General features: G+C 28.8%; 1 protein-coding gene across 2 annotated transcripts in view; it reads left to right on the forward strand.

Moving 5' to 3' along the window:
* Positions 1-24,418, forward strand: part of LOC129967058 (neuroligin-4, X-linked-like) — a 154,234-nt gene extending 129,816 nt beyond the window's left edge. Inside the window, exons 5-9 of one of the 2 annotated variants that reach the window (XM_056081704.1) lie at positions 1,556-1,965; positions 6,675-6,790; positions 11,287-11,786; positions 18,045-18,435; positions 24,104-24,418. In XM_056081704.1, coding sequence (XP_055937679.1) covers positions 1,556-1,965; positions 6,675-6,790; positions 11,287-11,786; positions 18,045-18,398 — 1,380 coding nt within the window. In that variant the 3' untranslated portion in view covers positions 18,399-18,435; positions 24,104-24,418. The remainder of the gene's footprint in view (positions 1-1,555; positions 1,966-6,674; positions 6,791-11,286; positions 11,787-18,044; positions 18,436-24,103) is intronic. The other variant, XM_056081703.1, reaches the window with a different exon arrangement.
* The last annotated feature ends 2,639 nt before the right edge of the window (positions 24,419-27,057 follow it).

A 27,057-nucleotide genomic window follows, 5' to 3' on the forward strand; every position in this document is an offset into this window, starting at 1 on the left:
TTCAAAAGTTCAATATATTCTTTAAAAAATATTCCTTTATATTCTTATATTCAATTAAAAGGATTCCCAATATTCTCCAGACTAATGTGCTTCATTTCTTTTTTCATACTATATTCGCATTCATTGAATTATATTTTCATATAAATGCTGTTTTTCACCTTTAAACTATTCATGCTTGTTTAATATTTTTTCCTCTTTAAGCATTGGTAGATTATTCTGCGAAGAAAGCAAGATTTCACATATTTAAGGCTTCTTTTAAGAAGTCTTGTACAATATTGTCGTTTCATACAGATTTTTTTTGGCATTTCATTAAAAATATATTAAATTTGGAAAAAAAAATCACTATTTTCTTCTTTATAATAAATTCTGATTTTATGGCTTCAGTTTATGAGACAAGATATGAAAGTTCTTTCGGTTTGTTTTTCGTCATTTTTTTTGAAAATAATATTTTTTTTATTAATAATCTGAAGATAGATTGTTTTTTTTAAAATTATTTTTAATGCACTAAAAATTCAAGAAATTCAATATTGATTGATACGGTTACTGATATTATTTTTACTATAGTGCATAATCTCCATAATCTTATATTGTTTGGTTGATTGTACGTGTAAATAGTGATTGCTTAAATTATTGTATAGGTTATAAGACTATGCCTTATTTAAGGCACTATACTATAAAAATAATTTTAAAATGTTTGAGCTAATTAAAAATAAGTTCTTGCGTTACTTTATCATTGCGAAAAATATTTCTTTTTTAATCTCCGACATCATCTTCTACTTATCAGTATTGAAGTAGCAATAAATTCTAAAGATGTTTAAAGTCTACTATCGTCGTATAAAACTAATAATAGCATCATTATTTATCTTATGATTAACTGTACTTGTTTTTCGAGACATGTCTGGGATAAAAATGCATATTCCAGAGCGTTTTCATAGTATCTAATGCCATTGATTGTTCTTTTTATACCAATTTTATATATTTTAATAATTATACAAAACTACTAACTCTGGGGTTTTAAATATTTTTTATGACTAAATCTCTTTTGTCTAAATGCCCTTTAAATGTCAGAAACTTTGGAAAAAATATATTCAAGACAGTTTTTTTTTATTAAATTTGATTTTATTAAACTGATTCTTCGTTTTATTCGAACTTTATTATTCTTAATAAGAATACAAAAAATATTATATGCTTTTCAATATTTTTATTCCTAAATGTCTTTTGTCTGAATGTTCCTTGAATGTAGAGAACTTTGAAGAAAAATATATTCCAGTAAGTTTTCTTTAGTAAATTTAATTCTATTGACTCTTCTTTTAATTCGAATTTTATAATTCTTAATAAATATACAAAAATTTGGTATGCCTTTCGATATTTTTATGGTTAAATGTCTTTTGCTTAAATGTTCTTTAAATGTCACTTTCATATTTTATTTAATGTTTACTATAATTTTAGTATATCACCATTTTCTTTTGCATTTTCATTATTTTCAACTTTATAACCAAATTTTTAATAACATGCATTCTCAAATATATAAATAAAAGATGACTTCTTTTTTTAGATATTTCTAACAGTTGTTAATGAATACATGGATTGGTCTCGTTCATTTCTGCAAGCATTAGATATATTTGACGGCACCGTCGATGCTCTCGGAGATGCTTTGGTAGTAGCACCGGTCATAAGAGCCGGTACCTTCCACAGTGGCGGAATACCACGTGAAGATGCATACCCATCCCCATCCTTACAACCTGCAAGTAAAGGGAAGAAGAGTTTCTTCTACATTTTTAATCATCAGTCAGAATTCGCTGACTATGCCACAAGGTTAGGATGCATACATGGGGAAGATCTGTCTTATGTATTTGGTGCCCCCTTAGTGGATACGTTGTCACATTTCACAACTAATTATACCAGAGCAGAAACTACATTGTCTGAAATTGTCATAACATATTGGACAAACTTTGCCAAATACGGGTAGGTATTTATTTGAAATATTTATATCATTAATTGCTTATGATAATTAATAGAATTTTGCATTCGAAAGCAAACCGATTTTTGTGTGTGAAAATTTGCCCTTATTTCTTATATCTGCGCTACCTTATCTCTAAATTCTATCCTTAGTTTTATATCAATGGATCGTTCGGCATACGGAGAATGATATTTTGACTATCGATTACAGTTCTATAGTATAATAGAATTGGCACAAAAGTGAAATTTCTGCCCAGTCTCCTAAGAACGAAAAAAAAGAAAAGAAAGAAGTTAATCAATGGAAAATTATCCTTCTTATTTACAATGTCTATTTTAACATATATATATAAAATTAGAAGAAATATTCAATTGTAAAAAATTACATCACACATGGAAAGGAATACATTGAAACTTCAAGAATACATCTATTTTTGTTACATGTAGAATATTTTTTCTTAAGGTTGAAAGATGACTGCATTGTTTAAAAAATATTGCAATAAAAAGAAACTATCATGTTTGTAAATAAGTAAAATTTATCTTTTTAAAAATATGCAGCAAATTGTGTTCGATATTCAAATCAAAAGTATAATCTATCGTGCCCCCCTTTAAAAATTAAATCTATAAATGGTTTAAGTATAAATTGTTTTGTAAATGATCAAAGTTTTAAAAAGCATTAGTCCTGGAATTCTGAATATAGGATCGAAGTTCATTAAGTTTCGTCGAATTGGTATTCAACTCCACAGAAGTTATCTTATCTTATTATTATTTATCTTTTCAATGCTAATGTGCCAAGAGATTTCTTTCTTCCGAAACTTTGATATTTTTCAACTACTTTATAAGTAAACAGCTATTCACATTCCAGTTCAAAGCACGGCTAAATTTATTTTGGATAAAATTCAAAATAATGAGCGCACACATATAAAGAAAACTTTACTTAAGCTTTTAGAAGTTCACAGAATGCAAATAACTCAAGAAAGTACAATCGCATTTCAAAGTATTCAAAAGGAGGGAAATTCGCCAAGTATTTTTAAATCTTATCGAACAAACAAACAAAAAAAACATCTTTGAAATCTTTCATTTAAAAAGTGTATAAAATTCCTGCGTATAAGTGAGGATTGGAATGCTCCCAGTTAGCTTGGCGTATTTCAAGCAGAAAACAATGAATAATACTCGAGCTTTTAAATGATAGAAAAAAATAACAAAATGAAATCAGTTTTGAATTCATTGCTTCAAATAAAAGTCTCGTCCCCTTCAGCTCTTCTTTGAATAGTAATGATCATTTTGTTTCTTCACTTTGCTCCGAAATGAGAATTTTTCGTTCGCAGGGCATTGGGGTACAGACTTTGAAAATAAGGAAAGTATTTATGTTTTTCTTAAGTTTTTATTCTGCTTCTTCTTCTTCCTTTATCTTTTCTTCCTTCGAGTTTCTTAAGATCTTTATATAATTTTTTTTTCATTTTGTTTTCTGTTCTCGTAATCACGATTGAGGATGGTCTTTGTTTATCCTGGACGCGTTTCGAGATGAGCTCTTTAACTTGGGAATAGAGTAATATTTCCAATCGTTTTTAAGGATCTTAGCAATTTTTTTTCCCTTTCTTTCTTTATCTTCAGAACGGTTCCATCAATTTTGAAATTCTAGCATACAAAAATTTACTTAATTTATACATTGCCTCTTTATAATAATTCAGATAAAACTATACAACATCGTTAGTATCTTTTCATCAATTATGTTGTTACAAAGCTATTGGTCTTTGATATCACAAAACAAGCCAAAAAGAAAATATTACACAATGCAAATTTTATTTAATGAAATTTAAAAAGTTAACAACATAAGTTCTTATAATCTGGCTTTAAGTACAATGAGGGCTAAAACCCCTCATTGTACTAAATAGTACCCTTCAAGAGACCCGCCCACTTTAAATGAGTGCTGGTGTCCCAATCCCAAGGTATCCAGGGATCTTTTCTCTTTACTTCACTTGGATAGTTTTGGGGAAGATACACCGTTTCGTTAAGATTTCTAAGCCTCATATTGATGAGTAAAGTGAACTTTTGACAACGTATGCAGTATTTAGTGAATTACGAGCACACGGTGTGGAACAATATCAGAAGTGTTGGAGTGGGTGGCAACTGCAAGATTTGATATCAGATGTGCGGGAGAAGGATGGGGCATTAGAGTTATGCTAGACATAAAGCAGATTTTTACATTGATTCGCTAATAAAGAATGTTGGTTGAAGTTTGTACTTTTTCTGGAAAATAAATGCATTCCCGATCCACTCACAGAAAAGGTTACAAAGACCCATGGGGTTGGGTAAAATAGATTTTTGCAGACAATGTGGGAAATGAATTAAAAGGTTGTGTTTATCTTGAGTTTCCAGCATAATGCATGGATGAAAGTTATGGATAATGACGTCCGGTAAGCCATATATCTAAACAGGTATGGAGGTTTTGATGAAACTTTGATTGGGTATTTTAATGGATTTGTCGGAAAATGTGTTCATTTAGTTTGGAGAGTAGATTGTGTTGAATAATAAAAAGGAAAAGTGTAGCAACTATATGAGTCAATTGTTGAAAACACCTCATATGCGGATAAAAAAAAAAGTTATTGGAAGTTGATGGGTCATATTCACCCTTAGAAAAGGCTTGAAAGATCCATATGGATGGGTAAAGTATATTTTTGCCACATAAGAGGAAAATGCGCGAAGCGATATTGAAAGTTGTGGGCGATGGTGACCATTTGGTAGTAATAATCCTGCATTTATGATAGATGTAGAGAATTTGGTCAAAGTTAATTTGGTGGCTAGAATGAATTAAATGGAGTTAGTTTAATTAATGAAAAGTTAGTTTCGTGGATCGATTGTGTTGTATAATAACGAAAAAAAATGTAACATCAGATTAAAGTGAGTTAATTGTTAATAACGTCTGAAAAGTTGATAAGTAGGAGAAGTTAAGTAGAGTTTGGATCTCGGTATTTCGAGAGGGCAGGTGAGGAAGACATGTTGAAGATCGGGCTTAATCCCAAGCTTATCCCGACGAAGAAGGTGGTCGACAGACGATGATGACTTCAAGCACAAGATTGTTTCGACATAATGTACTTATGGAGAAGGGGGAGAGGTTCGCCCTCTCATAAAAGATTGTCAAGTCTGGAGCATTGACTGCCGGTATAGCTGGATTGCGATTGCACGTATCAGTAAATCACAATAAACCCTGCTTTCACAGTTTAGTTCTGTGGAAACAGGGTGGCTGGATGTGATCAAATTATTTATTAAAATACTGCCGCAAAAATATTATCAAGCAAAATGGGAAGTTCTTTCCGCAGGAAGGTCAATGAGCCTTGTCAATGCAGCTATACTAATAGTGAGTGTTAACCAAGCATATGGTGGCTGCAATCATTAAAATTGCTATTGGTCCCAACGCTGTTAAACAACGGTTTTAAAATGGTAAAACCGGATAGATCATGAACAAGATTTCGAAATGGAATAATGGATTTATACAAAAATGAAGCGATTCTTTGTGTGTTTATTTTTTTTTCTTTTTTTTTACTCTCAAAGTGTATCTCTACTTATTTTAATACAAACAGTATGCTTCAATTTTTTGTCAGTCTCTTTTGAAAATATTGGAACTAATATTTAAAACTGACACTACAGTTGAAAATTTGAGAAGTGTCTATGCATCAGTATTTAATATTATAAATCCCAAATTTTAAAAACTGAAAAACAAAAACTAAATGCATTAAAACCACTTATGTGTCATCAGAAGTAAAAATATAGGGCAATGGGTATCTTTCATTGCTTTCATAAAGAACCATAGTTGTTAGCAAAAAAACATTGGTTTTTCTAGTATATATAATTTAGCCTGCATTTTCATGTTGTAACTGTGGACGCATATTCACTGTGAATTTTTTTTTTAATTTTTTTTTTTTTAACTTTTTATTATGGGTAAAAAGACATTTTATTTCATCCAATCCAATGTTATTTTCTGCTTCTAAATTTAATATTAATTATCTATATGTATATTCTTCTGGCAATTGGTATAGTATATTAAACGCTTTAACTTTATTTAATAACCCAACTGTGAATACATATCGAATGTGACCTCAAGTCCGACTAACGCCATGGAGCAAAGCAAAACTGTTAACGTTAACACTGATTCCCCAATTTATTTTCTCTAGTCCTTGAACTAGACGATTCCCATGAAAATTTCGAATCGAAGTCCGATCAGTTCAGGTGGCAAATAAGTTGTATTACTTCGGTTTTCAATATACTTGAGAGATTAAAAATAAAGTAATGAATTTGATTTTTCTGTTCGTATTTCTCTACCAATAACACCAATGTTTTTCCTGTATGTGCTTTTCACTGATTCCCGAATTTAAAGAGGCCCCTGATACAAAATAAACTAGAAGAATCTGTGAAGAAATATAGCTTGAGAAGACTGATGAATTCGGCTGGCAAAAAGATTTATCGTACTGACAAACACAGTATATTTGAAGATGGATATGTGTGTGATAGATATAATTTTTCTGAACAATTTCACCACATTGTGTTCCTGAATTTACTTTTCTTCGATATTGTAATTCGTGATACGCCTATATTCTGCTTAACAAATGAATAACGTATATCTTTCACATGCATATGCAGGTGACTTTCAAATGCTTTGAAAAATTAAAATATTATTTTGTAAATTTGTTTGTTTGATTTATCTGTTCATTTCATTTCAGTGATCCAAATGCATCTGGTCACAACGGTGAAGTCCACATGGACAATGTTCGCGGACGTTACGAAAGAATTGTTTGGCCACCATATGAACCGATTCATCAAAAGTATATCAGTATATGTAAGTGATTCTTTCAGCTATTTCTAATTTAGAATAAGTCAGAACTGGGACGGGTGTCCCTGTGGCAATTTCTTGCTTATTCTCCAATAAATGTCTTATAACTTATTCTCCAATAAATGTCTTATAACTTATTCTCCAATAAATGTCTTATAACTTATTCTCCAATAAATGTCTTATAACTTTTGCCCTACAAAAGATTTTTGAATTTGGAAAATGCCGCAAATACCTTTCATAGAAATGGCGAAAATTAATTACAAAATTTAGATCTCTAGCGTAACTGCAAGCCATGGTGGGGCGATGGTTAGGTCTTGTCTTTGGAACTCTGGGATTGAGACCGGATTCACCCAAAGAACTGCCATGTAAACGCGTCTTATGCACAGCTAATCCATTTGGTCAAATGAAAAAAAATACTGGTACAGTAGACTCCCGATTATCCGCGGAGCGGATTATCCGCGCCTGCCACACTAAGTGTTTGTTTTTGCTTCCAAGCAAAGAGAAAATGCTTCCAAAGCAAGAAGCAAACACAAATGACTGATTTCTTCAAAAAGGTGTAGTTTTACAGTTATGCTTTTGTAATTACATAATATATTACAGTATTCAAACAGTACATATGTATTAATTTTTCTGCGTATCCTTGACGACTCTCGTAAGTACAAAGCACTTTTCTGTTTTCACTAACAAAATGCATTTTAGGGTAGTTTTGAGTGATATACTAAAATAGTAAGCGTTAGTTAAACATTTAATGCTGTTTATTTTACGTTTTATTGTACATAAAACGATTTTTCAAAGTTGGAATGACTGTTTTCTCTTTTGCTATACCCGTTTTTAGCTTTTTTCGGATTATCCGCGATTTTTGTTATCCGCGGCGGCCGCGCCACCCAATTCCGCGAATAATAGGGAGTGTACTGTATTTTAAATTCATTCATGCTTAATATTAAAGAATGGTTTCTTTTTGGGGTCCGGGTGGCAGATTTCCCTAGAATGGATTTGTTTAAAATATCATAGGAATCTACAAATTTGATCTTATGTCTAAATAACAAATTTCATTCATCTAACTCAAAAATTTTTTTACGGATAGACATATTGCCAAAAAATATTTTTTTCAAATACAGATAAGCCTGAAATGTGGAGATAAGTAAAATCTCAAATTATAATTATTTTGACGATTACGATATATTCTCTATATTTTGTATAACAGAAAGAAAAAATCTTTATGTAAAAAAATGTAGTGACAATATACATACATAACAATAATGGTGGCTCAATCGAACCTTTTCCACCTCTTTGCCACTGAACGGCATCCTTTTACCAAGTATAAAAAGGACATAGAACATATTTGTATTTCACCCAGCTATGTCAATAGAAAATAAAAACGTTAAATTTATGTTTACATAATGTGAAGTATTCCATTCAAATTCTTAAATTACAAAATGGAAATTTCTAAGTTAATGAATATATAGAACTTGAGAAGCTATTTCGTATTTTAATAAATATTTTATGATTTTTTTTTATTAACTCTGAATATTATATATATTTGAAACTCTTTCAGTATATATCTTTTCCATATTGATAAAAATTTTGATAATATCAACATTTATATGTAATAAAAGAGTATATCAAATTTCTTAATTATCTCATTTAAAATTACAGTAGTTTAATTAATTAATTTCACATAATAATTGTACACTTTCGTGGTAATTTTTAAAATTGGAAAAATCAAATATAATTCATCCCTCTTCAATATAAATTAAGTGCATTTTTGATAAATTTTAATCCCATTAAAGTACTGGTGGACTAATTAATACTTTAATTAATACTTATAAGCTTTCCATTATTGAACGAGATTAATACAATAATTATAAACAGATTCCCAGGAATATAATCAGCTGATTTCTGCAATAGATGCGATAGTTGCAATAGATGCACTTATACCTCTTAAATTCTTCATTAGTTATTAAGAAATACTTGTTTTAATGCCTTTATTGATAAATATAAGGTAGAAATTCTATCCTGGGAAGAGCATCCCACAAAAGATTAAAATTTCCAATTAAATAGTATTCGTTGAGGTAATTAACGTGAAAGATGGCAGAGTGCAAACAAGCAATTTCTTTCTCTCAGGGTTCTCATTCACTTTCTCTTCTCAATTTCCTCAGCACCTAGTATTCTTAGGGTAATCTTCTCCAATTACCATTTTGCTGGAAGGGATAGTTTGAAAACTTAGGTTTTAAAATTAACATTTCTTCTCATTACCAATCCTGAGCGAGTGCGATTAATGCATCTAAAACGTTACTGGTTCACAAAAGAGTTTATTTGGTAAATTAACCGTACGTGGAATATGTGCAATTTAATAGGGATTTCGCAAAGCAGGATTAAGGCCCTTCGTTGCTGAAATTAGAGGGGATTTCAGTGGGGATTACTTGTAATCGCTCCACAATTGCAGGCCCCTCTGCCGATGGGTCAAAGTAATGACGATGACTTCTTTAAGAGATTCTGCTTAGGAATTTATTCCCTACCAAATATTCCGGGATCCTAAGAGAGTCATAGAAGATCTAGGCTCTAATTTCTGCTCACATATTCTTCGGAAGCTGTTTTCCCCCGTGGCATGTCGAAAATGCTCAGGATGGTTTCCGGAAGAACTTGAGGGTTTATTCCAGGCATCTTAATACCTAAGCTACTTAAAACTAAAAGCGCTTGTGCCCTACTTACGTAAGAAGCTTCTAGCAAGCTTTCCACTCAACAGAAATTAACCTTAGTTGGACCAGGGATGGAATCTAGAATTCCACCAAAATGTATTATGAAGCATTCGCTTAATTGGTACAACAGATTAAGCAAAAATCTCAATTTAAATGTTTTCATTGTTTATATTAAGAAGCTATTCTGATTCACTAAGTTTCCAGCAGAAGAAGACTCATAACAAACTGTATAAGAGGATAAACGATGTATATTTCTAACATAAATACTTTCTAACTTTTATCACACAAATACCTTAAAACTTGGATGGTTCATACTTTCAGACTTAAGATAACGGTGTTAAGCTTTTTTTTAAAGATAAATATCCTTCCCTATCATATCCTTTCTAAAAACAACGAATGAAGATAATGGTACCTAATTAATGTATTATGGTCTTAGGAATATGAATCAACTAATGTCAACTAGCTGAACTAAAACGGAATTTAACCTACTACCAAACTATAGCATGTCATTTATTTAAGAGTATAACAGATGAGGTAACAAGCAAAAAATTCTTTTTCGTAATATATATAATGGAAAAATATTTGTCGATTTTTCCAATATTTATTGAATATGAAATAGCTAAATGGCTTTGAGAATGTGATATGAATATTTACATTTACTCGATTAATATTAAATATTGTGCAATCTTCCAGTCATTAACAACTTTCAAAAATACATTCGATATTAAAATATAATACATTTATAGATTCGTAATAGCTTAAAACATGAATACTTATATCGCGCCATAAAAACTGCATTTCTACTATACATCCAAGCAATATGAAACTAATTGAGATAAAATTATTCTTTTCATAAGGACATTCAGTATTTTAAAATTAACAGAACTCAAAATGAAATATAAATTTTTAAAAATTCTATATTAATGCAATTTTTTTCAAAACAAAAACCGTTACTGATTACATATAAAGCTTTATCGCATAAATTGTGATATCAAATGTAATATTTCATAATTGCGTTGCCAATATCAAATATCCAAATTAACTATCATAAATAAGTAGTTTCGACAACAAATATAATGAAACAACATTTTTTTCAAAAGTAGGAAATCTTCTGTTTCTAAATTTTGTAGGTTCTTAATAAATTATTTACGCAGGTTGTAAATTGTTATGTACTGCCATTATTATTTCAAAAACATTAAAACTTAATTTAAGATGTTTTTTAGAATAAAGACCTGAGAGTTTAGTTACTACTTTACCAAAGATATATCAAGTTTTATCCATTTAGGCTCGAAAAATCCCATATAATACCCATTCATTATATAGTTATTAATTTCGTGTATTCTGCTTTTTTTCAGTCTTACATTTGAATTAAAATTATATAATACAGATAAATTTTTAAAGGGCATGGTATCCAAAATAATCAATTGAATGAAGTCATTAGAACATTTTTTTTTTTCAAATTCACTCAAACCGTTTATAAACAAAAGATTTTGTAGAAGAATATTATTTCTTCTATATAACAAGAACTGCAGCATAAATTCTTTTTTTTTTTACATTAACTCATGTGATAATAGAATGATTTCGTTTAATTTAAAAATCTATATACGCTAATACAGAATAAAAGTGTAAATATATTGCATTATATATCATACATCTGTTATAAATAAATATTGTATTATATGTCATATATATTATAAATATATTGCATTATATATCATACATCTGTTATAAATAAATATTGTATTATATGTCATATCTATTATAAATATATTGCATTATATATCAAGTGTATACATTCTACAGCCATGAAGCCCAGAATACGTGACCACTACCATGCCCACCGCCTCTCCTATTGGCTGAATCTGATACCACGCCTCCACGACTCTGGTGATGGGAACACTTCTATACAGCACCACCGTCTCCACGATCACGATAACCCATACAGCTACGATGGAGTGGTCAGACACAGGGACAATTCAGGAAGTCTCTATCCGGCCTTCACCACCCCCTTCCCCGAAGAGGAGAGGGTCCAAATAGTGGAACCACAGCCCAATGAGACGTCGAGGAACGTTAACATAACAGTGAAAATCGAAACGGAAGTGGTCCCAGTCCAGGAAAAGCATCCTCTAGGGAACTTGACCAAGACGTCCAGTGAAGATCCAGCTGTGTATTCGACAGCCCTTATCGTTACAATAGCTGTCGGGTGTTCCCTGCTGGTACTCAACGTCGTCATATTTGCTGGTATCTACTATCAGAAGGAGAAGGACAGTCTGGAGAAAAAACTGCAAAAGACATATTACGAGGTTCGTATGTTGCATGAAATACTCCTTAATACCTTTATGATATATAATAAGAATTAATAGAGGCTAAATATAAACAATCTAAAGAAAGCAATTATTATGAAGTCTTAAATTAATTCACTTAATTTGCGTAGAAGCAAATATAAATTCAACTTTATGCTTGGTTGAAAATAATAAGAATAGTTATAATCCAATTTTGAATCTATAAATTATATACAGGGGTAAATTCTCATATTTCGAAAAAAGTAGCCGAATGTGCTGAAAAGGATAAGAAAAAGCACATATTATTCATAAAAAATATTTCATAATCGTGGATTTATTTAATTTCTGAAATTGTATACTTTTCTATTAATGAGACCATTTTCAAAATTGTGATTTCCCTGAATATAAAGAATAAAAAAAAAAAAAGTTCTTTGCAGACTTTCCGGTTTTGACTTTTTCAATGCTATAACGTCTTTGCTTTGCCAATTAATATGAATAAGATACTATATTAGTTAGAATTTGCGAAGAGAGGATTCTGTTACTACAGTGAAACAAATTGCATATCATAAAAAGTATAGTAAAGAAATTTTATAAACTATGTGAATATTGGCCTTATCACTGAGCATTTTATATCTCAGCAGTTATAAGAAAATAGGCTGTATATACAGCTAATTAAAATTATGAACAATTGAATATATATTATAATTTAGATCAATTCATCTATAGATGCTTAAAATATTCCTTGATTTATTTCTGTCTATTTCACCTATGAATGAAAATATATCTTTGATTTTTCAACTAAATCCTGCAGATTAATTCGTTCAATTGATTAAATTATTCAAAGTGGTATTTGAAACCATTAGAGAATACATGCATAATATCTTAATACATTTACATATTACTGTATAAGCAGTTCTTAGCGACTATCAGAACTACGAACATTTGATTCCAAGGGGATAAATATAGTGAAAACTGAACTTAAGAGTACATTTGTCAAAAGAGAATATTTTTCTTCATTCATATCGCTCAAGAAGTTTCGAAATCTTTTGAATAACATTGCAATCAGGCCTATTTACCAAATCACAAATTCACAAGTCCAAAAAGATACTTTCATATGTCCGTTATTTTACAATTTATAATTTGTAACTGAATTCCCCGCATTCAGTTTTATAAAAATTCCAAAATTTCTTACTTTCTATTCTGACTCATTTCCATAAGACAGAAATGGTTTTAATTTTTAATAGTCATTACTTTAATATCATTCAGAATTAGGGCATCTACAATTTAAAGAAAAACAAAAGCTTAGACCTTAAGGCACACGAAAATCCAAGGCGCGTTGGGCCTATTAATCAGTTAAGAATGTAAACCACAATTTGCAGGGCTTTGCTTATACCAATGTTGCGACAATTAGTTAAGTGCCGTGAAAGTAATCTTAGTTCCACTGTCTTTCTTATCAGTCAAGTTGAATGAGGATCTTACTCAGAGTGGGGAAATGATAAATTGCACAAGAGTTCTTCTCCTCCACGCCTCTTGCGCAGCCTCCCCCGCCTCCTTTTTCCGGTAGAAGTGGGCAACAAACCAAGTGCGGTGGCTTGGAGCGATAATTCTTTCTTTGCCACATAACAAGCGGAGATAAATGGCATTCTATTTTAGCAGAATCTTCGATAAAGTTGTTTATAGTATCCATCTCTTATAAAAAAATATCCTAGAGGAGAAAACTTTTAGTCTAAGTTTTAATTAACAGGATTGAAATATTTTATGTGCTTCGGGATTTTGTTTTTGCTTTGTATGGAATGATGTTTTCGAAGATGTATGTTTAGGCATGAAAGTCAATGAAATTTATGATTTATGGTTTTCTTCCAGTAAGAACTTACTTACATCAGTATATTTTGCTTCGAAATGCTAATTTAAAATTTGGAAGGTGGATTCTTTAATGCTTTTTAAAAATATTTCTTCTTGGCTCACAATCCAATAAGAGTCGTAAAGTGATTAATTTTCACCTTAATAAAATAATAAATTTTGACCAAAAGTAAGATTTAATCTAAATAGAAAGGAATATTCATAGTATAAATCTGAATCATAATTATATTTCAAATGTAAACTTTGCAAAAATGATGCAATGATTGTATAAACTACAGACTGTTGATGCTATAGTATATCATCAACATTTTAAGTTTAGTTTAGTTATATTAATATCCCGTTTTAAAGCAACATTAGGGCTATTTTGGTACGGACCTCGTAAATTTAAACCATGGTCAGAACCATGACGAGGACAACACCTAATGTGCATCCACCTTTCCAAACTTCCGCACCACACCAGCGGTAGGACGTTTGGCCCCAACGGATTTAACGGAAACTACACACACTACGGTTCTTCGGGGGAATAGGATCTCGATCGTTAGACCCTCCGGCTGCAAAGCCGACACATAACCACCAGGCAACAGCTGCCCGTTATAATCTGTAATTGCATCAAATTGTAGAATAATTCAAAATCCAAAAATAATTTCGAAAATCTTTTGAAATTAAAGTGAACCTGCAATAAATTATCAAAAATGTGCTCTGCAAACTTATATGAATTAGAATAAAAATGAAGGCTTTAAATATGATGAAAAATCTAATTAAGGGTCTGGAAAAATTCGTAATTCAAAGATTTTATAAGAAGATTGCTTCAAATAACCTTGATATTCTTTGAACCAAAGGCTTCTTTTCTAAAAAAAGCAATTTTGTATGATGTTAAAGTTTCAAAAATATAAAAATAAATATATGTAATTAAAGTAAGTAAAGAACACGTATTACACACTCAAATAACAATATAAATTTGTAATTTTCTAACTTTGTTCGTAATCAAAGATTTTAGAAAAAGATAACATTACTCAAAAGTACAGACATTCAACCTTTTAACAGATCTGGTTTAAAACTTGATAAATATCTTTATTTCAGATGTTTAAACTGTGCACCAAATTTTAACTAACAAGCTCTTAGCGTTTTGAAATTATTTACCTATCTATAATTGAATGGTCAGACAAACAGAGAATGGATTTCGCACACAATTTTATAGATATCTTCAGTTGTGGTAGGAAGACCATATATCAAATTTAATTCGTCTAACTCAAAGTGATTTTCAATTACTGTGTTCACAGACAGCCAGACTGATAAATAGACAGGTAGGGAGGTCTGAAACATAAAGATTCGCCAATTTTTGACGATTACAATACCCCTTTTATACCTCAGAATATAAATAGCAGAAAAAAGTTACTTCATGACAGTTATTTCAATTCTTTAGATCTCACTAAAGAATTGAAATAGAATTTAAGCATTAAATGTAACTTTTTGTTGGGAAAAATTCTTAGAATTAACATTTTAAAATGATACGATAAATACGATTTTAACATAAACTATTTTTAGTTGCTTTTCCAAGCATAATCAGGAAGAGAAAGTGAGGAAATGTGAATTAAGGGAAAAAAGTATTTTTTTGTGGTCGAAGAAAGTAATAAATGATGTTCACAACTGTTCGCGAAAACTCGATTTATAGAGATTAAGGAGAAAGGAACCTTTGTGAGATCTAACAGAAAGCAATAAAACGGCTTTAATAGCGTATTTTATTAGGAAATTCACACTATTTTCGAAGTATTGTACGAAGGATGAATGTTCATTTTAAAAGTTAGAATTTATTGTTTAGTTCTTAATACAGTTCTTGATTTTGTATTCTTTGAAGCAATAATGAGCTATTAATACATTTTATTAAAATCGAACTATTTGAAGAGTTTTCTAATAGAAATCTTTTACGACGCATATACTTTAAAAAATCATGCGAATTTCATTACAAGTAATATCAAAAACTTTAAAATATTGTTTTGCTTAAAGTTCTGTAATAATATTTCAAAATTCAAGAGAGTCTTAGTTTAGTTAAATTTCAAAAAAGTGCTTTAATATAATTTTTAAGTTCTTCAATTTCTCTATTATTTTCAGTTCATATCTTTTAACTCATATATAATCCAAAACTTTATTCATAATCGTCCAGCTGGCTCACCGACATTAATATTTAAAAAATACTTCAATTAAATATTTTATATTGCTTTCTGTTGATGATTTTCTAAGTAACATATTTTTAAATTTAAGAGACATATCGCGCCTACTAATTTAAAAGTTTTACACCATTCCATACATTCGACAGTATTTTTTTCTAATTGCTCGTAATCGCAGAAAAACGTAAGTTATAATTTAAGAAAAGGAAATATTTAAACATTTACTCAAAATCCTTGTTTTATATTTGAAGTATGAGAAAATAGACTTGAATCTTTCAGCAATGAAGTTTTATGTGTATTACGTGCGTAATATTTTTCATATATTATGTAAAAGGTTACAGCTTTATAAAATAAAACTTCTTTTTGATTCAGAAAGAAATTCATTGCACTAAAATAGAACAACAGTTTTCAATAGATAAAGATGATTATATTATATTATATTATACATTAATTTATATTACATTAAAACACAGTGGAGTTCTAAAATGGGCGCATTTCATTTTCACTTCCTCATAAGCGATTTATTTCCATTGCTTAATGTTACTTAGGGAAACAAACTACTTAATTGTAAGCGCAGTTGAGTTAAAAAAAGTATAGTCAAGCATATTTAAATAAAAACCTACTCACAAGAGAAAAATAAGTCTTAAATTAATAAATACATCAGCAATAATTGAAGGGCAAAAAAGGATAAAGTATGTGTAACATCAATGAAAATGATTTAAGTTTCTTTACGAAAGCTATTTTCTTTATAATTTTGTGAAATTTGATTATATGTTTAAAAATTAATTGAAAATATATAGGAAAGAATTATAAGTTGGTATCAATGAAACGATAAATTAAAAAAAAAATATTCGTAACTACGCTTTTTTGTTGTTCGGAGGTGGGATAGGGTAATATGTTTTTAATTTCTAAAAATAAAACTCGGGTGTTATCATATTTTGAGAAAATAATCTTAGGAATGAGAAGATTAAAATGAAAGAAACTTTTCACCAAATTACTCTTATTTTTCTGGAAAAATTGGAATTCATATATCAATATTTGTGCAAACATCTAATACTATTAAAATATAAGTTACAGTAATAAATTGCATGAAACTTCTTCTTAGATCCGATATTCTTCCAATATTTAGCATTTCATACAACAGGAAGAAAATAGCATTTATGCCAGAATAAAATTCTATTAATCTTCAGCTGTAAACCCTTATCTCATATTTATGACTTTTTCTTCTTTTTGGACAAATACTTGTACCAGAAAAGGAAGTAAAGAACAGGTGTACTGTTTTCCAATACCAGGTATTAATACTTTAGAATTTTCTTGGACACTGATTGTTCGATTGTTAACACGAGTCTCGAAAATTGAAAGTGAAGTAAGTCAAGGCATCTGAAGTTTACGACTTGTTTTATAGATTTCCAGAAAACAACTTTGTAACAATAGTTGCAGAAACTTAAAAATTTTAGAATATAAAAAATTCTTGACATATTTGCTTTCTATATGATTTCTGACATATTTTCTGTTTACATATTTGGCCTCTATTTTAACAAAACAGCTATTTAAACAAATGGGTAATGAAACATTGTAAACACGTGCTTCGTTAATGGAAAAAGAAATATTTCGTAAATTTTTGATGGAAGATGAATTAATTGATCTTGTCAAAAGGTATTTTTCTCCTTTTTTGCATTCCCTATGTATTAAGCTTTAAAAAGCAACTTTAACTTTCATTTGTTTCTATTTGTAATATCTCTTTAATATTTATTTATGTTCGTAATATTTCTTTTAATCAATAAAAATGCCCCAAAAGTAAGCATTTATGGTGGAAAATGTAACAAAATCTTGTAACAAGTTGCAACATATTACAATTTGTGAGAAGTTAATCGATTTTTTGATCTAAATATTAACATACATCCTAAAAAAATTGGATCTCTTACTAAGGATTTATTTCAGAAAGAGTCTAACAAAGACTCTTTTAAAGATAAAAAATAACCACACCTATATTTTTAAAAATCTATGAACTCAAGTTTGATTATATTCCATATTTTTGTTTAGATGCAAAACATGATAGATAAACAATTTCAATAATATCTATACAGAAACCTTAAAACTATTTTGACTGCCAATTTTCCATCTGTTACCTTAAATCTTGTCCATATCGATATCTCTCTTTTTTTGTGGAATACAACAAATGCTTAAAGCATGATGAAGTCGAATTCTTGCATCATTAAACCTCTTCCTGCAGTTAGTCTCCTTCTCCTTACAGGAACGTCGAAGTGAAGAAGACGAAGGTCATCCATCTGGTGAGAAGCCTTTTCTTGTGAAGGACCTCTCGTCTTCAATGATGCTCAACCAGTACTGCCCACCTGCGGAATTCGATGGCAGCCAGACTTTGGACCTAGTGCAACCAAGCAAAGCCAAACACCAACAGTACCAGGCAGCTGGGAAAGGACCGGAAGGATGTGAAGCTCAGTTTCATCTAGGCCCAAGGTTACCCCAAGGTGAAAGGGAAATAGGCATTCGAGAACCACTCTTGTCGACTTCAAAGCAGCATGCAATTACAGCTAAAGTGGACTGTTTGCAGGCTTGGGAGCATCCAGCGCAAGAGATGACCGTGTAAGTGGTTCTGCAAATGTCTCTCACATATATCGGAGAAGGTACTATTTACTATATGTATGCATAAAATTATTCTAGCTTTACTGTAAGCTTTTATGAGAATTTGTTTATTTATTATTTCTTCTCAAAAAACGTAAATTTTATTTTGCATATTAATTTTATATGCAATTTTTTATGCATATTAATATGTATTAAATTATTTATTGGTAATCGTATTATTTTTCAGTATTTTGAACTCAAAAAAATTGAAATGCCACCAACTAAAAATTAAATAGAATAATTTTTTAACTAAATTCCATATTCTCTTTTCTTAGCTACATTCAAAAGAAATAAAGTCGAATGAATCATCTCATTATGTTACATTTAATTTTTATACATCAAAATTCCTCCCGGTTTTTAATTCGCTCCTATTTCCTTTATTCTAGTTATTATAGAGGCCTAGAATTAAAAAAAATGTATTATTGAATAAAATTCTAAATGAATAGTATTTTTTTTTTTTTGTAAAAAAATATATATCAAAATAAATAAAAATTTAAAACATTTGCATTATTTATATATTTACTAAAGTTAAATCTAAATTTAATAAAACAGAAGATTTGGTATATGCAAAACAATAAAATATTGAATAATTTTAATATTTCAAAAATTGTATTTTCTCCAAGAAATTTACAAGAAAACATAATGTAGTTTAAAGCACATATTTGAGTTGGAAAATAGAATGAAACTATATAGTCAAGAATTAACTAGTCTAGAAAATATTCAGAGGAAATATTTTAACATAAAAATATAATTCCATTCTTTCGAATTTATATTATTCTAATACTTCCAATGTATAATGTATTCCTTTTTCCTCAAAAAACTATTATTTTATTTTATTGAATGAATTTAAAACTTCTAACGTCTAATGTATGTCCTTTCTCTACTTAGAAACTTTTTACATTAAAAAAAAGTTGTTCATAGAAATCATTTTATAATTTAAAATCTCAATAAATAATTTTAAAGAAGGAAAAAAAAAATCGTTATTTAAATTCAATAGAGTAAGATAGTTTTGTTGTAAGTTAAATATTACTCAAAATATGTAAAACTCAAAATGAATATAAAGCAGAGTTTAAATAATTTTTTTAAATAATAAATTTAATGTATTGTTTGAAATGAAAGGTGTAATGACTCATTTCTAATTTTTTGCTTAAGCAGATTCATCTATAAATCACAAGAAATAATTTTTTTTACTATCAAGAATTTTGCTCCTGGATTTTACAGTTCCATACCAATAAAAGAATAAAAGACATGATTTTTTATATTTAAATATTAAAAATTTTATATAATCTTAAATATAATATTATTAGAATATTAAATATTAGTAATTTTTTTGAACAATGTTATTAGTATAGTGTCATATGTACTAAGTATATGCTACCAAAAATGCATGCATTTAATAGAATGTCTTTGGTTTTTAGACAAAATAAATAAAAAAAATTATTTCAATATGCTTTATATTTTTTAGTCCAATCTGATTGATAATTTTTTTGGAAAAATTGAAACAGCAATGTTATCGATTTAAGTTGCCGACTTGGCTATTCTAAATGGGCTTTTAAGTTCGTATTCGGAAATGTTAAGAGATAAGGTTGAGGGTGGTTGGGTGGGTGGAGGTTCTAAAACAGCATATAAATGAAAATCTACTAATCGTAAAAAAAAAAAAAAAAAAAAAAAAAAAAATGTAGAAACAAACAAAAATGTAAATATTATAAAGATTTATAAAATTATTTATGAAACTGATTGATAACCCAATTGCACCAGAAAAAATTTTAAGTAAATAAAAATTCTAAATTTTTTCTTTTTTTTTTAATTTGAGCAAAGATTTTAAAATCTTAATTAAATAAGCGATGTATGGAAGTTTATAAAAAATAAAGTTATAACGTTATCAGCAATAGTTTTTAAAATATTCACAATTATTGAAAAAAAAAAAAAACTGAGAATCGAAAAATGCCCTTAAATGCTTTTCTATCAAAAGTTAGATCATTACATAAAAAAGTTTTGAAAATCTGATTAAGTCCGTGTTATGTACTAGAAAGGAATTATATCAATACCTGAAATATTTTGCATGATTTTTTGAACATTCGACATTAGTCGAGAAGAAAAACTGCTCTTCGAAAAATGCCAATTAACATTTATCAGATGGAATCCAACAAAAGAAAAAATATATATTCTGAAAGAATATTATTCAATTATTTCAAATGACGTTCTACATTCAAAAACTGCGGTGAAAAATTAGAAAAAGAAAAAAAATATCGTTCTGACGAGTAATTCATGGAAAAAAGTTATATAGCAGCATTTGGGAGACAAAAGGTTATCGGAAAATAAATTCACGGTTTATAATTGAGACGAAATGTAAATTTCAGATTTAATAGCCGTAACTTAATTTTTTTTTTTAAGAAAAGATCATCATGACACAATTAGAAATTATCAAAGAAATCATTGAAATTCTTTTATTTTTCTTCTAAGATCAAAAGTATTTATCGGCATTTTTCGACAATCCTGCTTTAATCCTACACAGTTGAATTTTTCATAAAGTAATGCAGAGGTCGGTGTAAAGTTTTTAACAAATATTTCCTTTTGCATAACTCGAACCAAAGTGTAATTTCAAAAGTTTAGTGAAATTTTTTTTCCACTTTTTAGAATTTACTTCTGATTTATGAAAATGAAAGTTAATGTTATATTTTATACCTCACTTCCAAGTTTTTATAATATTTACAATGATTTTAATATACTCTTTTTTCTATAAGTTTAATAGCTATTTATTTATATGTGAAAAAGGTGTGTTAAAATATCCACTCCTTATTTTGAAACATCTCGAGGTATAAACTTGGAAGTCAAATTTGTATAGATACTTTAATTCTAAAATCAGTAAGATTATTGGTAAAAAAATGACATTTCATGATAAATTGGATTGACTATTTTTAATGCATTTTAAGCATTCTATGCAGAGACAAATATTTTTAAGGCAAAGAATAAAAATAATACCAAAAATATCTTCTTATAAATAATGCAATCATTATAGAAATGTAGATTTTTTTTTTTTAAATTAAAAATGTTATTAAAGTTTCCTATACATGCAAAAAAAAAAAGGAAATTGTGGGAAAAATTTGAAAATAATATAACGAAAATTCATCAAGAAATAAATTAATGCTAAATCAAAAAAAAAAAAAAAGTTCTTAATTACACTGAACTTTATTTCATTTAAGAAAGCAAAACTATATCAGGAAAAGGTCTTTATTATAGGAGTCGATGATGCATTGCATATTTTGCCACTTTGTATTGTACAAAAGGCTTAGAAAGTGTTTAAAATACAAACCGCTTCATATTCTACCTAAAAAGGCTCAAATATTCTATGAAATGAGGATTAACATATGTCTATTAATATTAATTACAAGATTTAGCATTTTTTTTAAAGATTGCAAATATAAAATTTTAAATATCATCTTAAGCCTTCCACATAGAATCATCTTCAAATGTTTTAGAAGTAAAATAAAGCTTTTTTTCCTATCATATATAAATAGATTTTATTATTCTGCATAGTATTAAATATTATATTATAATCTTATATGCTCTGTATGAAATGGAACTTTATTACGTAAATTTAACCCAGGATCTTTTTTATTTTAATTTAATTATTGTAGCAATAGAATTTAAATAGAAGTTCCATATTTTTTTATCTTGTTAAAACTGATTGCATTTTAAAGTTTTCAGATATTACAATGAAGAAGGGAGTGGAACAATACGAAGCTGCTCCAAATTCTTTAGTTTTATAAAATCCATATTTAGTCTGAATTTTTCTACAGAAATTTCATTTTAGTACTTATTAATTATCTTTATAATGATACACAAAATAAGTTGTTTTCTATTGTAACTTTTTTACAGAAAACAAAGCATTTTCTCCGCAGAATGGAGTTTATATCATAACAATGAAGGAAAAAAAAAAAAGCGTTTCATCAACTTTATCTTCTTTACCTGCGCATGCGCCAAGATCCTGTGACTTGCGCTATTTTCACTTCATATCCTCAGTAGACTTTAAACTTAAATAAAAACACTTAACTTAATCCAAAAATAAATTTCTTCAAATGGAGTGGAGAGCATTAGTATTTTCAATGTTTCTAATGTTTCAGTTTTTTTCATCGATTTTCAAATTATTTGCCTATATTCAGCTGTATTAATCAAGAAAGAAAAAAAAATGTGGATTATAGGATGGTTCCTATCAGATTTACACCACTGAAAAAAAAAGTATTGTCCTATTTATATTTCCTCACCAATAGGTAATAAATAATCGGTATTTTCGAAATTATTTAACTTTCAATAAGGATATTTAAAAAGTATGTAAATTCATCGATAAAGACTACATTTTTAACCAGAATTTAACGATCAATATACAAGATAATATTATAAACAGAAATACCATTCTATGTGAAGTTATCAAAAAATAAGTTTAAATTACCTCCATCGGCCACATAGTGAAAAGGCGCAAATATGCTTTCAAGAAATAGCAAAATTCTTCTTTGAAAATTCTTGCATAAGCCAAGCGACTCAATCAAAATGGCTGCTGACAACAGGAAAGCCGCCTGCTTTTTCATTTCTCTAACCTCTATTCTACATAAGCGTTGTAATTCGTGAACTACAACTCGATAATTACATCTTGTCCCATTCTCCATAATGTGACAATTTTGCATCTTTATACTATTAAGTTTCATTTTTTTCAGGTTAAAAGAAATTCTTAAACTTATTTTGTAGATTACGTATGAGGCATGGCTGCTTTACTTTGGCCCAAAGTAGATATAGTCAGTTATTTAGCCGAAAACATGAATAAATCTCTTGAAAGCAAAATATGGCATTGTTGCTTTGATAGTGCGATTTCAAAATCAAAATAATGCACAACTGTATTTCAAGTAACATATTTTCGATAAATATCATTGCAATAAAAAATGGTGCAAACTTAAGACAGCATTGTTTGGATACAGATTTCTCCAAACAGTTTCTACAATAATTTAAAAAGACGTTTTTGATGAAGTACAAAATTTTAATTCAAATATATCATAATATAAAAAATATATATTCTAATGGCATTTTTCTATTTAATGCTGGAAAAAAATGGCTCAACTGTCAGATAATATGAATATAATTTAGACAGTATAATTTCGTTTTATGGAATTTCTTGAAATATATGAACTTTCCTCATGTAAATTTAATTTTTTGAAACTTATATTTATTATACTGATTATAGAGTTATTATAGTGAAATTAACCATGACATAGGAATATTAAATGCGGCACTATGTCATCTTGCATGAAGATTACGAAGGGCATTTTAAGAAGTTTTATAGATTCAGTAAGCTTGTCCGAAAATATTTTTATTGGATGCTATATTCTACTTATTTTAAAGTCATATGGTTATATTTATATCAATTTAGATGAATAACTATAATGTGAACACTACGTACTCATATTATTTAAATCATATTCAAATTAGAAATTAGCAAAAAGATCTATGTTGTGTAGCGCAAAAAGGCTGAAAATACAATCTTTTATTTTTATTATTATTAAAGATTTTTAGATGTGCAGATGTTTTTGGCATCCGATAAATGAAATTTAGCTATAGGAATACCAAGAAACCCAGATTGAATTACTGCTCAATACAAAAATATTTTTCTTTTTCTTCTAGGTTTGGCATAGACGGTCGCAGCTAGGATACAAATTACTTCCCACCAAATCACTCTTCCTTTTCAAGTATTTCATGTGTTGCGCGAATGTTTTTTGTCGTCAATAGGCATCTAATTTGCTCATTCTTCTGAATCCGGAGCAAGGACAGACTTTTATAGCGGATGTGGGGGAAAAAATCCACAATTTTTGTTGAATGGAAATAATTACACCCATTCCGCCCATGGTTGGAAACCTTTACTTAATGGAAGTCATTTTGTGAATTTGTTGTCTTTTACTGTGATGATGGAATATAAATAAAGTTGATATTTTTTGAAAAGACTCTGGTGTGAGTTACTCTTTTTTCCTCCTTTTCCCTCAAGCAAAACTTTTGTTGCTTCCTGAAGAAATTTTCCTTTTCAGAACATTCATTTTTTCAGTTAAAACAACTCTAAAGATGTGTAGAAGATAATGAAATCAAAAGAATAATTAAGATTTTTTTTGAATAATGTAAATATAGGATAAAAAAATCATTCAATTTATAAAAAGTGACAACGTTTCTTTCTAATGATTTTTAATCGTTTTCTTAATTTATTTATACTTAATATATATATATATACTTAATAAAATGTTTAACTACTATGAAAAAGACACGGAAATTAAAAATTGTAAAATTAGACGAAAATGTTACGAAATAGTTCTTTTTTTTTTTTGGTATTCATATTCTCAATCCCTTTGTTATTTCCGTTTATTCAAGCTTTTCTACATTAAACAAATCTCAGCCAAAATATAAAGTATGTCTTGGAAAAAAACTGTACAATTTTCATTTTGCCACATGCTTAAAAATTCGAATTCCTCTTATCTAATTTTTGCTGAACAAATTTGAAAATAAGCTTCTCGAATCTAATTTCTTGTTAATATTACAGCCGTTATTTGTAAACCGTGCTATTTGAAGGAACAATTGTAAATAAAAATTTTAAAATTATATATATATATATATATATACATACTTGCAAAATGGCCAAAGCAATAGAGGCATAAATACTACCTTAGTTGTTTCCAAACATTTAAAAAGAAAGGTTTAATTATAAAACTTACCAGAAACTTGCGTTTTGTTGGTTTCTTTATTTGAAATTTTCGTTTACAGATATATGTTGCTTGGCAGAAAAACCTCATTACTGATTAATTAAAAAAGAAAAATCATTTCTCGGTTGTTGATTTTTTTTTTGTAAATTTTTTAAGGAATGTTATCTATAGTATTGAATTTGGTCATTGAACATCACACAACGTTTCAGGTGTCCGAATTTTAAATGCAATTACAAATTGTTAGAGACCTAGCACAAGATGACAGATGGAATCTTGTGTAAGGTCACAGAAGACCTAAAATATTCATTGATGACCGATACCTGGCACTAAATGCACTTTTCCTTTGAGAGGAAATTACTAGATAATTTTGTCGTAAGCTTCTGTTTCGGAATGATTACTTCTAGGAATACTCTGAATAAACATCTAAATAGGAATTTTTCAGTCCGGATACTTGCGATACATATTCCTCTCAGTGCAATGAAGAAGGACCTGGGAGTTTTTACCCAGAAAAAGCATTGTTGAAACTTGTAAACTCAATGGAATGTCTTTTTCGCTGATGATTCGAGGTTCATTACACAGAGTAATTCTGGGCGCATCTTTAACTGGATAGGCTGTGTTGTAGGACACTATCCTTTAATATAAGGGAATAGATTACTTCTATGTTATCATATAGAATGGCTTTTCACATACTCATATATTTAATAAAGGTTCTGCAACATCTCTGAGGTGCATTGACAAAATTCTCAAAACGTATCAAAACAATACCGGGGCGCTGTTAGCAAAACTTTTAATTTTTTCAGCGACAATGCAACGTCACACAGAAATGAAATTAAGAATGATTTTATGGAAAAATAAAATATTGCACAATGCTGTGACTAATTATATTAATGAATCGCAATTCCATTTAGAATGTTTTGGGTGCTCTAAAATGAACCAAAACACAATGTCAATATGCCTTTTGATATTTAAAATTCTTGAAGACAAAAGTATGGATTATGTGTCACAACCCTAATGAAAAACCAGTTCCCTAATCGAAGGTTGTTAAAATATCAATCGTTTTTCTCGATTTCTTTTTAGTCTAATTTAAATGCATAAAAAAACTCTGCATTATTGACTACTAGTGATTTCCTAGTATTGTTCCTGTAGGTATAGATGTTTTAGAAATATTATAAGTTTCACAATAAAGTTTATTTCCTTAATTGTTACAATTAGGCATGTACTTCCTAATACAGATATTCTTTAAATAAGGTACACAAATATATGAAAATAATTTAGTTTCTGTAGAGTTTAATATTTAAAAATTACAAATATTAAATTATTATATAGCCTCCAGAGCAAAAATGTGTCTATGAGTAAAATATTGTCTTACATTCATATATTAAAATATAGTTTCAAGCTTATATCTGCAAAATTTATCAGGAAATTTATAGGGAAATTTATTGATTTCGACCATTTTTCCATATTTCCGACCAATGTTTCAGTAAGTATTTCATTGCAATTTTCAGATTTTATATACACATAAAAATATTATTAAAAAGGCAGGGTCAAAAACTAATAGCACATTTATTAGCTTACATTAAATTAAAAAAATAGATAATGCAATAATCGACGTGCTTAAAAGCTTGTATCCTATTTAAAGTTGGATTCTTTCCATGATATTTCACAAATGCTATCCGGCTCATCAAATGTGACTAAAAGATTAGCTTTTTTGAATTAGTCGTCATATTTTTAGCAGAGTGTGTATTGTCAGTGCTAATTCATCCATTAGTTCAGATATAATTTTAATCAACAAACCAAATATATCAACGGCCATTCAGGCAGTGTATCTGATCGTGCAACAGCACACATTTATGAAAAATTAGCACTGATACCGAGTTTCTTGTAGGAAGAATG

Source organism: Argiope bruennichi, chromosome 4 (assembly GCF_947563725.1).
Source record: "Argiope bruennichi chromosome 4, qqArgBrue1.1, whole genome shotgun sequence".
NCBI classification, from domain to species: Eukaryota; Metazoa; Arthropoda; class Arachnida; order Araneae; family Araneidae; genus Argiope; species Argiope bruennichi.